Source organism: Lactuca virosa, chromosome 5 (assembly GCF_052849685.1).
Source record: "Lactuca virosa cultivar CGN04683 chromosome 5, Lactuca_virosa_CGN04683_v6, whole genome shotgun sequence".
NCBI classification, from domain to species: Eukaryota; Viridiplantae; Streptophyta; class Magnoliopsida; order Asterales; family Asteraceae; genus Lactuca; species Lactuca virosa.
The window spans coordinates 324,093,946-324,109,290 of record NC_136430.1 but is presented as its reverse complement, the minus strand read 5'-3'; the positions used below and the strand labels follow the sequence as shown (position 1 = coordinate 324,109,290).

Below are 15,345 nucleotides of genomic sequence, written 5' to 3'. Positions count from 1 at the left end.
CTCTTATAACGTGCGTAACCATTTTTGTCAAATGTAGATACCATTTGATATTCCTTGGGGAATTTTTTTGAGCAGGACGACCCTTTAGACATACATGGAGCCTTTCCTTTAGTGATTCCACAAGGCCCATGCATCATAGATTCAATTACTATCCTACACAGAATTGGCTCGGTAATTGGATCTTGAATCTCGACAGATATGTAAGCGTCGAGTTGGTTGGCATCCTTTATCTTGTCAGGGTGATCGATCCATAATAAGAGATGGTAGTGAGGGAGACCTATCTTCTGAAACTCTATCGTTTATAGATCTACATTACCAAAAAAAGGAAATTTCTCTTTGAAAAAGGAAATGTTGGTATTAGTTGAAGCATTAGTGTCATTTGGTAAGTAATAAATAGATGACCTGTTAAAACTTTTCCAAATGGCTTTTGCATCTTAAGAAAGTTAGTAAAGAAAAGTAGTTTCATGTGAAACACCCTTGCAATAACATCGGGACGATCTTCGGTTTTTAACGCGGGAAATCTATCGATGTATCTACAAATTTCTGGCCATGTGACATTACATGTAAATGTAATGAAATACTGTGGATTTCCATGAACTCTGCATATTGCCAATGCATCTTGGTAATGTTTATACATATAGCGAGGACCGCCAGTAAATGTTGAGGGAAAAAAAGTTTGTTTGCCTATGTCTTTCCCTTTAGTATCACCACGCATAACCGCGTCATGTATACCCTGAAGGAATTCATTCCGAAGGGCATTCTGATTATATCGTAGGTAATTAAGTCTATCTTGTTCTATGCATGCATACGCATCAACCATGTATTGTTGAAAGAGACGACCGCCTCTTAGAAGCAAAGCATACATATTAAGTCGATTGTGTAATTGGTAGTTGTAGAACATATTCATTGTCATTTTCCTATCGGTCTCTTGTTCGTCACCAGTTAAGTGTAGCTTATTATACCAGCCACTTTCACCATGAATAAACAATAGAAGATATTTCAAGGGCATGTACAAATGATGTAGAGTGTTTATTCGTTGAGGCCCATTAACCCTATGTCGTATGACAATGTCGCAACCATCATAATCGGAATCTAGGTCAGTCAAAATAGCACCTATACAACCTGGAGTAGGATTAGCATAACATGAAGAGTTATAGGAACTATATAGATGAATTGAAAAGGTGGGTATATCAGAAGACTGACAGAGATCACGAGCGTTCCTGAAAAGCCTAACCAATTTATTAGTATTGTCAAGAGTCTGAATGAGTAGAGTGACAATGTCGGAGTTTAAGGGTATTCGATTTTCATTAGGAAAGCAGGTCGTCCTATTAAACACCTCGTTTTCAGTGTCGTATACATACATTTGCATGAACCGGGGGCGTTCATTAGGCGGAGTACAATACGAACAGAGCCGATGATAAACCTTACCTTCAATTTTTAAAACATATGGACCAGAGCCAATGTTTACATATTCATCTACTTTTCCACCAAAAGATGTCATCACAAACATATTGTTATAAGCCCGTATATTGGCAAGAAATTGAAATTGATTGAATAAAGTTACCAATGACAAAGGAGGAATCCTAGAAATAAGAAGTTTAACCTGGCCGTTTCTGCAACAATGATTATATCGTGCTTGATTAGACAACATTGCACTAACACCCTCATCATACCAAAATAAGGCATAGCAGTGGTCACATACACAGGTACAATCACCATTGTCTATGTATAAATAATTAATAGGTTGGCTGCTAGACGATGCAATATGTTCTTTAGGTGTTTGATGTCTTTTTCGTGATGTAGGCATAGGTAAAATAGTTATGGAAAGAAAGTGTTTCTATAACTGAAATTAGATTAAGATAGTAACATATGATAAAGTAAAAAACAAAGATAACAGAAAACACAAAAAATAAACCTTTAAGCAAATGGTTAACTACACCATAAAGTAAGAGGTAGGCAATGTACATGTGGAAAACAAAATAACGAAATCAAAAATAGAGAAGCATATTATGAGTATTTACATTAAGAATGTTAGAAATCTGAATAAACTAATTTTATTAGATGGTATGTAAAGGAAAATATCCATGTTAGTTTCTTAGATTTTTTAATGTATCATGCAATTGGGTAAACGGTTTTTTATCACCTTTTGTTGGATGAAAGAAGCTATGAACAAAGTTTCATGTAAGTTTTGTAAACAAAGGACATAAGATGAAGTTGAATACATATTATTTTCACTCTTTATATGGAAAAAAAATCCAGATCAAACCGAAAACATCATAAATTAATTTTATTAGATGGTATGTAAATAAAAATGTCCATGCCAGTTTCCTATTTTTTTTAGTGTAGCATGCAATTGGGTGAACAATTTTTTTATCAACTTTTGTCGAATCAAATTAGCTATAAACAAAGTTTCATGTAAATTTTATAGACAATGGACATAAGATGAAATTGAGTAGATAGTATTTTCAATCTTTATAGGGAAGAAAAATGGTTTTTTTAGACGAAACAAAAAAACATCATAAATTCATTTTATTAGACAGTCTGTAAAGAAAAAAAGTCCATGGCCTTTTTTTATAAACAAAGGACATATGATGAAATTATATACATAGTATTTAACTTCTGGTTTTACCATAGTAAAAACTATGATCTGGAGCACATACAGAGTTTGAAAAGTATAGAAAATATTTCAGGTGTAAGTAGCCTAAAATGGATATTTGAGGGTGGGTATTTTCCCTGAATTGTTTTATTTCATTAAATAATATGTTGTTATTCTCAAGAACTATTGGTTCCAATTTTTAAACACCAGAAGATAAAAGTATTGTGATCATGGGAAAAATTGGTGCTTTAAAGTATCTTTTATCAAAAAGTATACATCATAAAATCATTATTGTGGTAATGACAGGTGAATTTTAGGAAGAGACAAAATAGTAATATTGTTTTAGGAAGAGACAGAAAATTAATATTTTTAGGTAGCCTTGTGGTATTTAGTATGCATAGGTTAGTAAAGATTTTGGGGTATCTGGCATGGAAACGGTTGAAATTTCACCTACCTGAAAAATTCGGTCGGATAATCATCTTTTCAAATTGTAAGGCATAATATGATGGAAAATTCATTGTTAAAGGAATATGAAATAGAGAAGCAAGTAACCCTAGTTTTCAAATGTTTTGAAACTTTACTTCCTGAACGTAATCAGGAAGGCTGAAAGTCGAACAACATCATAGAATAATAAAAATTGTACAACGGGCAGTCGAAGTTTGGAATTTGAACAAAAATTGGAAGCGGAAAATTGTGAAGCGAGAAAAAGGTGAGGAAGAGAAGGCTGAGTAGCAAAGAGAAGTAAAGACGATGTACAGAAGCTTAAAAAGACATTAAAGGAAACAAACAATTTTTTTATTACCTGCGCAAGTCATGTTTGTGTGAGGAAGAGGGCGGAGGAACAACACTTTGCAGCAGATATGGCCAAGTCTGGAAGAATGTGATAGAAATAAGAAATGGATATTAAAATAGAAAAAGGTAATGTGGTCCAATAGAATTGATTAAAGAACCGACTTATAAGTAATGGTGTTAAATGAAAGATAGTAAAAGTGTAAGGGAGAGAAATCAAAAGTAAGAGCCACCGACATTGGTTTTTAGAAGACATATAATAGTTTTAAAATTGTTTTTGTATCTAAAACTAATTATATATATATATATATATATATATATATATATATATATATATTGTTGGATTAGTGTTTAAGTCCATAACTATAATTGATATGTACTTGACCCGAGAGTAGCATGGTCCATTTGGGTTGCATGGCACCACAACAATCTGAAGGATGGATAATTGAGAAGAGGTTATTTATGGTTTATTAATATATTATAAGTTCTAATATATTAATATGAAATCATATTATTTAATTAGTATTGATCAAGAATTAATTTGGAATTAATTTTGTGATCAAAAGAGACTAATTAAATATATGTGGATTGATTGTGTAAATCATTCATTCTTATAAAGTGGGCTTATGATCCATAGTTCTTTATGTTGGGCTAAACCCATGAGGTGACCCATGGATACTCCATGGAGGTTAAAACCCATGGAGTCTAAGGAATGTGGAAAGTCATGCACATTAGGGTTTACATGGTGTAACCCTAGTTGTGTCACACTATATAAGAAGCCTCATAGCTACCAAAATCGAGACCTAAGCAAGCTTACAAGAGGGCAAGCCGATTTTATGAAGTGCAAGTAACCTCCTCTCAAGTTCCTCCATTGTTGGTGGTGTTGTGTGATTCTATTTGAGGTGCAACACTTGGGGCACTAAGTTCTTAAAGGTCCAAGATTTCCAACTACAACAAAATGTATGTCATCTAACTAGAATTTGTAGTAAAGATACTCCATTGTATACTAGTTAGGATGATGCTTTGGAAAAATAAAAGTTTGCATGTATATTAGAGAAAACATAGATCCAAAGCATCTAGGGTTGTATGTACACCATAGGAGTGTTATAATGCTCAAAACCCTTCACACACACACACAAACACACACACACACACACACACACATATATATATATATATATATATATATATATATATATATATATATATATATATATATATATATGGATGAGATCTATTGAGAATTCATAGCTTCCTGAGAACCCGATAACTAAAGGTGGAGCGTTAGATCAAAAATAACTCATTAAGTGCATGATCGTCATCTTACCATTCTCATTTAATGTTTAATTTTGTGTTATTGGAAATATTAATATAAATGTCTAAAAATTAACATAATAAATCAAATTTTCGGATATTTTTAAAGAAATTATAATTTTTGATTAAAAAATGCAAATTTTTTTAGGAAACATTTTTTTTAAATGAAAGATTATTTTTTAAAAAAATTGCAATTTTTTTAAGAACATTAAATTTTAAAAAATTAGTAAATTACAAAAAAAACTAGAATATGTAAAAATAAAAAAAATCTATAACTTTTTAACCAAAAAAATCAACGTTTTAGGTACATATATGCATCTTTTTTCTAGTGCATATTTGCATATTTCTTATACTATAATATTCGTAAGTAAATAATAAAAAAAACTCATTTTTATTAAATAGTCTATAAAGACAATAGTGTAAGTATTTTATTCGATACAAAATAAAATATAAAAAACAAAAGAATGCTACAAAATTTCAAAGCGTTTTCATGTTATCGTGTAAAGATTTCCATATTCCTTCAAATTATCACTTTTCATCTCTTTAATATTTTCCACAAATTCTTCCAATAAGAAAAAAAAATGATTAATGTAAGAACACTCACAAAAATACATATGTATATATCATGTAAGATTCACATGTGATTATATAATGTGATAGTCACATTTGATTATATCTTTTAAGATTCAAATGTGAAATTCATAGGAAATTTTAAAAATATAACTAATGAAGAACACTCACACAAAATCCACGTATGCAGATAGACGTAATTCATATGTGATTCACTTGTGATTTACACATGATTAATATGTGAATTACATATGATTTAAATACAAATCACATGTAATTCATATGTGATTAACTTGTGATTTACATGTGATTCATATGTAAATTACATGTGAATCACATGTAATTCATATGTGATTCACTTGTGATTCATATGTGAATTATGTAACATCCCAAAAATCAAGGTAAAATGTTTATTTCATAATTGTTTACAAAATATTGTTCTTAAAGTAATAATCACAAATCAAAGTATCCTAAAATCCAATCTCATAAAACCAGAAGGATGTGTACGATCACGCCTTTGCTTTTCCACGACCATCTAAAGTACCTGAAACGTAAAACTTAAACCGTAAGCCAAAGCTTAGTGAGTTCCCCCAAATACCACACAACAAAACATACACAAAACACATACTGGGTCCAAAACTTTCTGGTTGGATTACCCTTGGCCCACAACCTTTCGGTTGGATTGCCCCGGCCCACAACCTTTCGGTTACATTGTCTGGGTTTGTTGACTAACATCACAAAGCAATACAGTCTCAACCCAACCACACTATGTCGACATATAGAACAGATAAAACACATAACAACAACCAGATAATCATGTAGAGCTTAACAGTTCACCACAACAAAGCAACAATCTAAACCACAATACACCGTCTATTAGGCCGACATTAGTGCCTTCGACCCCCAAGTACAGTGAGGAAAACTCATTTCACAGTCTAACGAAATAGTTGAACATCACGATGCTCCGAAAACCACTCCACCCGTCACCTTTATAACAAACAATGACCATATGTCAAACTACAACTCAAAATACCCAAAATACCCCTAGGTCAAACTTGGTAAAAATCATGGTCAAAGTCAAAGGTCAAAAATTCAACCGAGTCAACTTAAGATGAGTACGCCCAGCATACTTAGCATGTACGCATGGCGCACTCACCAATCCAGAAACGGGGCTCCAAGGGAGTACGCGCAACATACTCAGAATTACACCCAACGTACTCGATCCGATGGCACTTTTTCCGTTAAGTACTTATTCTATTAAGTTCTTTCGTCCCAAAACCCAGATGTAGTCCTAAGTAACGTTCTTAATCATAAAGTTTCCAACTTTATGATCTTGCATAGCTATAAAGTGCCCAACACCAAAACCCTAACTTAACATAAGGTTCGAAACCACTAAAGAGCATGCATGGAGGGATATGAACATTGAAGATTCCATTTTTTATAACTCTAGACACCCTAAAACGTCCAAAAGGACAACTCATTTGGTCTAGAGTAGTTCATACTCACTAAGACGAAAAATATGGGACTAAAAGCACAAAACTTCACATCTTACAAGATCTAATGAGATAATCAATAAGTTCAAAACTTTATACCTTCTGGAGGTTGTTCAAGGGGTGTAAAACTCAGATCTCAAATCTTGGAGCTCCTTCCTTTCTATCCAATGGCATCTTTCCTTCCACAATGGACATCAAATCACCAAAATTAGCCTACAACACCACAAATGGAAATTAGGATTTGTAAGGTACGAAGTGGGCAGTGGAGGCTGATGAAGGGAAGAGTCTTGGTGAGTTGATGATGCTTAAATATGGTCCAAATCCTAAAATTTAGGGTTTGAGTGTCGACCATGTACGCTCAGCATAGACAAGTGTACACCCAACGTACGCAACAGAGGCGAGTTTCTCACTTAAGGATCCTTGGGGCCAACTTTGCAAACAATACCATATTAAGGGTGTAAATGGAAAATACCTGGAAATCAAGGTGTTACAGTTCTCCCCCAGTTGATTCAGACTTCTTCCTCGAAGTCCGCAGTCGTGAATAACTTAGGGTAGTGCTCTCACATCTCTGCCTCGGGTTCCCAAGTCCATTCGGAACCCTTCAAAACTGAGAAATCGACTCATACAAGCGAGTACCTTCCCATACTACAATCAAAAGCCAATCTTAGAGGATATTACATACCCTTACTAATAATGAGTCCGTGACCCACTATCTTTAACCATTGAAGAATAATCATCACTACCCTGCCCGAAATCCAGAAATCCAATACCTTGTTTGACTATTCACTACTGTTAAACCCTTAACTTGAAAACAAGGCGACTCCTAACACGAGTCTCAGCTAAATAACGGTTGTAGTGAAACACAAACAACGTCAACATATTCCCTAAAATCCTTTTAACTACTTCGAAATGAAGGCATATTATGAAGAAAACTCGAGAGACCACTCGGAAACCCACAACTGCCAACAACAACCCAATAGCTTTAGATTACTCAATCGCAATGACTATCATCAACCCACTACTCCCACAAGCATAATGATGGTCCATCCAAGAATTTGACGTTGCATCTAAAGCCCTTATTAGATCAGGTGTACCTCCACCTGAAAAATCACTCGAGACATTCACAATGAACTTCATGACTCAAAATTCCATAACCGATACCCAACATTGGTAACCAAACTTCTGATAAAAAACCTGCAAGCAAAAGGGGTTCATATTGCAAACACTCTTCAAGATACTTATGATGCACAACTATTACTCCAAACAACCTTTAATATCCTACATGATCCAAACCAACTGGTCACTGATTCCTCCGACTCCCAACAATGAATTAACACCTAACCATGCCAAGAAGGCTAACGATCCTCCCGATTGGATTACCCCGGGTTTGTTGACTGAGCGCACAAAGCAGTACAGTCTCAACCCAACCACACTCTGTCAAAATATAACAGATAAAATATATTTAGCAAACAGATAATCATATAACCAGTCAACAGAATAATAGGAAGATCTACAGATCACTATTGCATAGCAACATCCTATATACCAGGATACAGGTGTAACAGATCACTATCGCATAACAACATCCTTTATACTAGGATACATAATCTAGTGAGCCAACATTGGTGCCTTCGATGCACAAGTACAGTTAGGAAAAAACTTACATCTCAGTCTGAAAAGATATCTGGATACAACATTGCTCCGTATGCCAACTCTACAGGTCACCTATACAATAAACATTATCCCTGTCTCAAATCATTGATCAAAATACCCCTAGGTCAAACTTGGTCAAAATCCTGGTCAAGGCCAAAGATCAAAATTCAATCGAGTCAACTCAGCTTAGTACACCCATCGTACTCAGCATGTACGTGCAGCGTACTCGTCATCTAGATCGGGGGCTTAAGGGAGTACACATAGCGTACTCAGGAGTACGCCCAACGTACTCCGCTGCCAACTTTTCCTTCTTACAAATGCTTAATCCATTAAGTCCTTTCATCCAAATGCAGCTCTAGTCCCACAATAACATTCTAAGCCATAAAGTTTCCAACTTTATGACTTTGATTGGCTAGAAAGTGACCAATACCAAAAACCCTAACTTCTTAACTCATTAACGTTGGATAAGGTGTCTAAGTCCATAACTATTTCTGGTATGTACTTGACCCGACCCGACATGGTCCATTTGGGTTGCATGACATCATGCATTTGGATAGACTAAATGAGAGAAATAACACTTGTGGTTTATTAATATATTATAAGTTCTAATATATTAATAATATTATTTAATTAGTATTGATCAAGAATTAATCTAGAATTAATTAAGTGATCAAAAGGAGACTAATTAAATATGTGGGTTGATTGTGTAAATCATCCATACTTGTATAGTGGGCTAGATGTTCCATAGATTATCAAGTTAGGCTAAGGGCATAGGATGCTCCATGGGAGTTACAAACCCATGGGTCATGGAAATGAAGAGCCATGTTGTTGGATTAGGTGTCTAAGCCCATAACTATAATTAGTATGCACTTGAATTGATAGCAGCACAGTCCTTTTGGGTTGCCCTCAACCTAGCAACTGGACAAGGAAATTATGAAAGGAGAGATATTAATTTATAAGATTAATGAATTAATATAAATGATTTATTAATATGTTAAAAGATTAATTTATTAATTAGAAATCATTATGTTTAATTAATAGTATTAGAAATCATTATGTTTAATTAATAGTTAGCCAGAAATTAATCAGAATTAATTTTGGGGTTAAAAGAATTAATTATAAAGTGCAGGGACTAGTTTGCAATTAACTAATAGTTGAGTGGAAGGTTCCAGAACCCCCTTGGAAGGAGGTGGACAAAATTCTTAGGGGAAACCCTAAAGATTTCGTCCAAGGGGTCCAAATAAGGCCTTTGGATCTTGCTTAGGCCCTAAGCAAAGGATAACTAGGGTTTTCCCTAAACCCTAGATCACTCAGCTATTTAAGGAGCCTCCTGGCTCACATTTGAGGTCACTGATTTCTTTGGAAGAAACCCTAAGGCCGAAATTGCATACTCTCTCCATCCTCTCTCCTCCAAGTTTCCTTCTTGCTAGTTCTTGGGTGTGATTCCATTAGAGGCATTACATTTGTGGTGCTAAGCTTCCAAGAAGATCAAGATCAAGATCAAGAGGATTATCAATTGTTTGCTATAACAATTGAAAGGTATGTAACTCCTAAACCCTAGTTTGTTAATTTCGAAATTAGCCTCTCTCCTCTAGGGTTCTTGTTTTGCAATTCAAAGTTATATGTTCAATAGTTAAAACATAGATCCAAAGTAGGTTGCATGTGAACTTAGGAATTGTTTTCTAGTTTATTTGTTTTACCTAAAACCCATCAGTGGTATCAGAGCCATTGTTTGTTTTAAATTGAATTGCTATAATTGTTGAATTGCAAATTAGGGTTTATAGCTATTAAACCCTAAAGGCCAAATTTTCGATTTCTAGGGTTTTGGATAAAAGGGTTTTTTTCGAAAAACCCTAGCCTCCAAAGAACCATAATCGAAATTAGGGTTAGGGTTTTGAAAACCCTAGCCTCCTCCCTTGTAAATTTCGAAATTGCTAGAAGTTTTAGGGTTTCTTGTTTTGGATAATTGTTACTTAATTAGATTAATTGGATAATTATCCTTACCCTATTTTTCGAAATTTAGAGGGATAAGGATTAGGATTAAATTCATTGATAAATTTAAGTAGATAATCCTTACAAGATTTAATAATTTGATTAATAGTTAATTAAAAGATAAATATTAAATCTAGTTAATTGGTTTATTTAAATTTAAATTTAATAGTTTGAATTTCGAAATTTATATAAACCCTTGAAGTTTTAGAATGTTTTAAAACACACCCTATATATGTATTATGATTAAAAGTTTAATATTATATATGTATAAGAATATGGTCAGTCAAATCGCTAGTATGCCTCATTCACGAAGCTGATCTATAAGAGGGGTATAAGGAAACTGCCTATAAAATGGTAGTTGAATGGGTGTCCACTCTCACCCACCGCTTCCTTGATTAGTGGAGGGTCGTTAGCAGAACGGATTTGATAGGACAACTACTTCTCATTAAAAGTATAATGACATTAAAGAAAGTACTAGAACATTATTTTTAAAATCCCAACTCTAGTTACTTTAGGAAAAATATGAAAAGTATGCTAATCCATGAAATTGCACATTATGCTTTATTGGTCGTTAGTGGAGCGTGTGTGGTTAACCAGCACACTAAAGGGCACGAATAAAGAGTAGTAATGGGTATCTCATAATTGTCATTTTGATGGAGCGTGTGTGGTTTACCAGCACATCAATAGTTAATGATAAAGACAATGAGGTTACCAAGCACATTTGCATGGTTATTCACATCTTGTTTGTGATCCTCGGCATCCCAGTCACAAATAGAAGAGCATAATCTGAGATTAAAACATGCCATTGAATAGTTTCAATGTATCTCAAAAGAATTAGGAATTTCACTTCGTTTGTTTCGTCTAATGGTGGAATTGGTGAATCGTCATTCACCTACCTTTATGAAATTTACACTTGGATCTCGGCATCCCATTTCTAAGTTGTGAATCTTCATAGTTGGATCCTAACCTTGATATTTTATCTTTGGGTTATTATATTGAGGTATCTTGAAATCTAACTAAAACTTTCTTTCTTTTCAGATGTCTACTCCTGGAAACACTTCTGCTTCATCCTCCTCCAACCAGAACTTCTCTTTGCTCAATATCTGCTCCAAAGTTGTTATGGATGGCTCAAACTATAACGATTGGATGCGCAACATCAAGATGGCTCTTCGTTTTGAGAACAAAGAATATGTTCTTGAAAAGGAGCTCAAAGAGCTTGATGCGTCTGAAGCTACTCCTGAAGATCTTGCTGCCTACAAGAAACATTACGATGATGCTACCAAAGCGGCGTGCATCATGGTGGCAACCATGTCCCCAGAACTGCAGAGGTACTATGAGGACTACTGGCCTTTTGATATGAACAAGGACCTTATGGAAAAGTACCATAAGCGAGCTCGTCAAGAAAAGTTTGAAGTAGTCAAGTCACTCATGGCTTGCAAGATGAAAGAAGGGGAATCGGTTGTGTCACATGTGCAAAGAATGCAACGCTACATAGAGCGTTTGGTCAAGCTCAACATTCACTTTGATGAGGAATTGGCCATTGACATGGTCTTGAACTCACTACCTGATTGTTATGGTCAGTTTATTCTAACTTACCATTTGAACAATACTGAGCAGACCTTGGCCCAATTGCACAACTTGTTGCAGACAGCTGAGGCAGGAATGAAGGGTAAAAGTATACCCTCCACACCTACAAGTGCCCCTGTGTTGGCTATTGGACAGGGAAAGGGGAAAAGGAGGAAAGGTCCTCCCAAGCAAAACTGGAAGAGCAAGGCTCAAGCTGGGTCGTCTAGTAATGGCCCAAAGGCTAAGCCCAATGGTTCCACTCCCCATGTTTCTGATCCAAAAGAGGCCGTTTGCTTTTACTGCAATCAAAAGGGGCATTAGAAGAGATCTTGCCCACAATATCTGCAAGATATCAAGGATGGCAAAGTGAAGCCATCTTCGGCAGGTATTTACACTATTTCTGCTAATAACTCATTATCTTCTCGTTCATGGGTCCTTGATACAGGATGTGGTTTTCATATCTGTTCTGATTTGCAGGGACTAAAGGAAAGTGAGGAGATAGATCGAGGAAGGATAAACTTGATCATGGGAAACAGAAAGTCTTCACCAGTGACCAAGATCGGAGTTTATCAGCTTCTGCTTAGCAATGATGTTAGATTAGATTTAATAAATTGTTGCTATTCGTCTGAGATGACGAGAAACATTATTTCATTTCATGCATTGTTCAGACAAGGTTTCAAATATTATTTTAATGATTTGAATGGTTCAATTTCTGTTTATAAGAATGGTGTTTTTATGTTTGAAGCTTTACCTTGTGATGGTGTGTATGAAACAGTGACTTGTGTTGATAGCTTAGGAAATAGTGTACTTAATATTGACTTGTCTAATAGTGTAGACAAGGCATGCTTGTGGCATTGTCGTCTTGGACACATTAACAAGAAACGCATAGCCCAACTCCAAAATGATGGAGTGTTGGAATCATTTGACCTAAAATCAGATGATATGTGTGAATCTTGTCTTTTGGGAAAGATGACAAAATCACCATTCACAGGGTCTTGTGAAAGAGGTGAAGGTCTGTTGGATCTCATACACACAGATGTGTGTGGGCCCTTCAGATCAACTACAAGAGATGCTAATCGATTCTATGTGACTTTCACTGACGATTATAGCAGATATGGATATATCTACTTGATCAAGCATAAGTCAGAAACTTTTGAAAAGTTCAAAGAGTTAAAGCATGAAGTTGAAAATCAATTGGGCAGAAAGATAAAGATACTTAGATCCGATAGAGGCGGGGAGTATCTTAGTATCGAGTTTAACGACTATCTGAAAGAATGTGGGATAGTCTCACAATTGACTCCTCCTAGGACACCACAGTTAAATGTTGTAGCTGAGAGGCGTAATCGAACCTTGTTAGACATGGTTCGTTCTATGATGAGTCGGGCTTCGCTTCCTATTCACTTCTGGGGGTATGCCTTAGAGACAGCCGCCCACATCCTCAATCTTGTCCCTACAAAGAAGGTTGCCAAAACACCTAACGAAATGTGGATGGGGAAAGTTCCCTCTTTGGCACATATTAAAGTCTGGGGTTGTGAAGCTTTCGTAAGACGAGAGACTCACAACAAGCTAGCAGCTAGAAGTGAGAAATGTGTTTTCATTGGTTACCCAAAGCAATCTTTTGGATATTTGTTCTACAGGCCTAGTGAGAACGTGGTCTTTGTAGCACGAAGAGGAGTCTTTCTGGAGAGAGAGCTCATATTCAAAGAGGAAAGTGGGAGCACCATTGACCTTGAAGAAATTCGAGAGTCAGCCAATGAAGGAACCTTAGATGACACTAGCACTCAACCAGAGGAAACAGTTCCTGTTGAACCAATCGATAACTCATTACCTCTTAGAAGATCCACTAGGGTGAGTGTGCCACCTGAGTTGTATGGTTTTCATATTACTTCAGATGGTGACACATTCATAAGTGACAGAACACTGGTAAACTTAGATGAACCAGTCACTTATAAGGAAGCAATGGCAGGCCCAGAGGCTTCCAAGTGGAAAGAGGCAATGGACAGCGAGATTAAGTCCATGTATGACAACCAAGTTTGGAATTTGGTTGATAGTGCACCAGGTCGTAAGACAGTTGGGTGCAAATGGATCTTCAAGAAGAAAACAGACATGGATGGAAATGTGCACACATTCAAGGCTCGACTGGTTGCAAAAGGTTTCACTCAAACTCCAGGGGTTGACTATGATAAGACCTTCTCGCCAGTGGTTAAGATTAAATCTATTAGGATATTGCTCGCCATAGCTGCCTTTCATGATTATGAAATCTGGCAGATGGATGTCAAAACTGCTTTCCTTAATGGGAAGTTGGCTGAAGATGTTTACATGAGTCAGCCAGAGGGTTTTGTTGATGCAAAGTTCCCCAATAGAGTGTGCAAGCTTGAGAAATCCATTTATGGATAGAAACAAGCATCTCGCAGTTGGAATCTTTGCTTCCATGAGAAAGTCAAAGAGTTTGGTTTCTCTAGAAGTGAATATGAGTTATGTGTGTATATCAAGGCTAGTGGGAGTATAGTAACTTTTCTGGTGTTGTATGTCGATGACATATTACTCATTGGTAACGACGTTCCAACCTTGAAAGAAGTTAAGTCTTGGCTTGGAAAGTGTTTTGCCATGAAAGACCTTGGAGAAGCTGCCTATATTCTTGGGATTAGAATATTGAGAGATAGAAAGAAGAGACTAATTGGACTTAGTCAGAGCACATACTTGGATAAGGTACTAAAGAGGTTTAGTATGGAAAATTCCAAGAAGGGAGAGCTACCTATCCAGAGCAATACCAAATTGAGTAAGACTCAATGCCCGAGTACAGATGTTGAAATAGATGACATGAGTCGTGTACCTTATGCTTCCGCTGTCGGATCGATCATGTACGCTATGACATGTACTCGCCCTGATGTGGCATTTGCTTTGAGCATGGTCAGTCGCTATCAGGGAAACCCAGGTAGAGCTCATTGGATAGCAGTTAAGAATATACTCAAGAATTTACGAAGGACAAAGGACTGGGTCCTTGTGCTTAGTGGCAGTGATACTTTGAGAGTAGATGGTTACAGTGATGCCAGCTTTCAGACGGATAGAGATAACTTCCGTTCTCAGTCAGGCTGGGTGTTTTTACTGAATGGAGGAGCAGTTACTTGGAAGAGTTCCAAGCAAAATACGGTGGCTGATTCTACTTGTGAATCAGAGTACATAGTAGCAAGTGAAGCGTCGAAAGAAGCAGCTTGGTTGAGGAACTTCATCGGGGATCTCGGAGTTGTTCCAACCATCCAGGAGCCTATGGAACTGTTCTGCGATAATGAAGGAGCGGTTTCCTTGACAAAGGAATCGAGAGATCATGGTAAGACCAGACATATCGACAGAAAGTACCATTTCATCAGACAT

At 36.1% G+C, this 15,345-nt stretch overlaps 1 protein-coding gene across 1 annotated transcript; it reads right to left on the bottom strand.

Moving 5' to 3' along the window:
• Positions 1 to 307: 307 nt before the first annotated feature.
• On the bottom strand, positions 308 to 1,651 carry LOC145113164 (uncharacterized). The gene has a single exon (XM_079049282.1). It carries the CDS (start codon positions 1,649 to 1,651, stop codon positions 308 to 310), a length of 1,344 nt encoding a protein of 447 aa, XP_078905408.1.
• Positions 1,652 to 15,345: the final 13,694 nt, after the last annotated feature.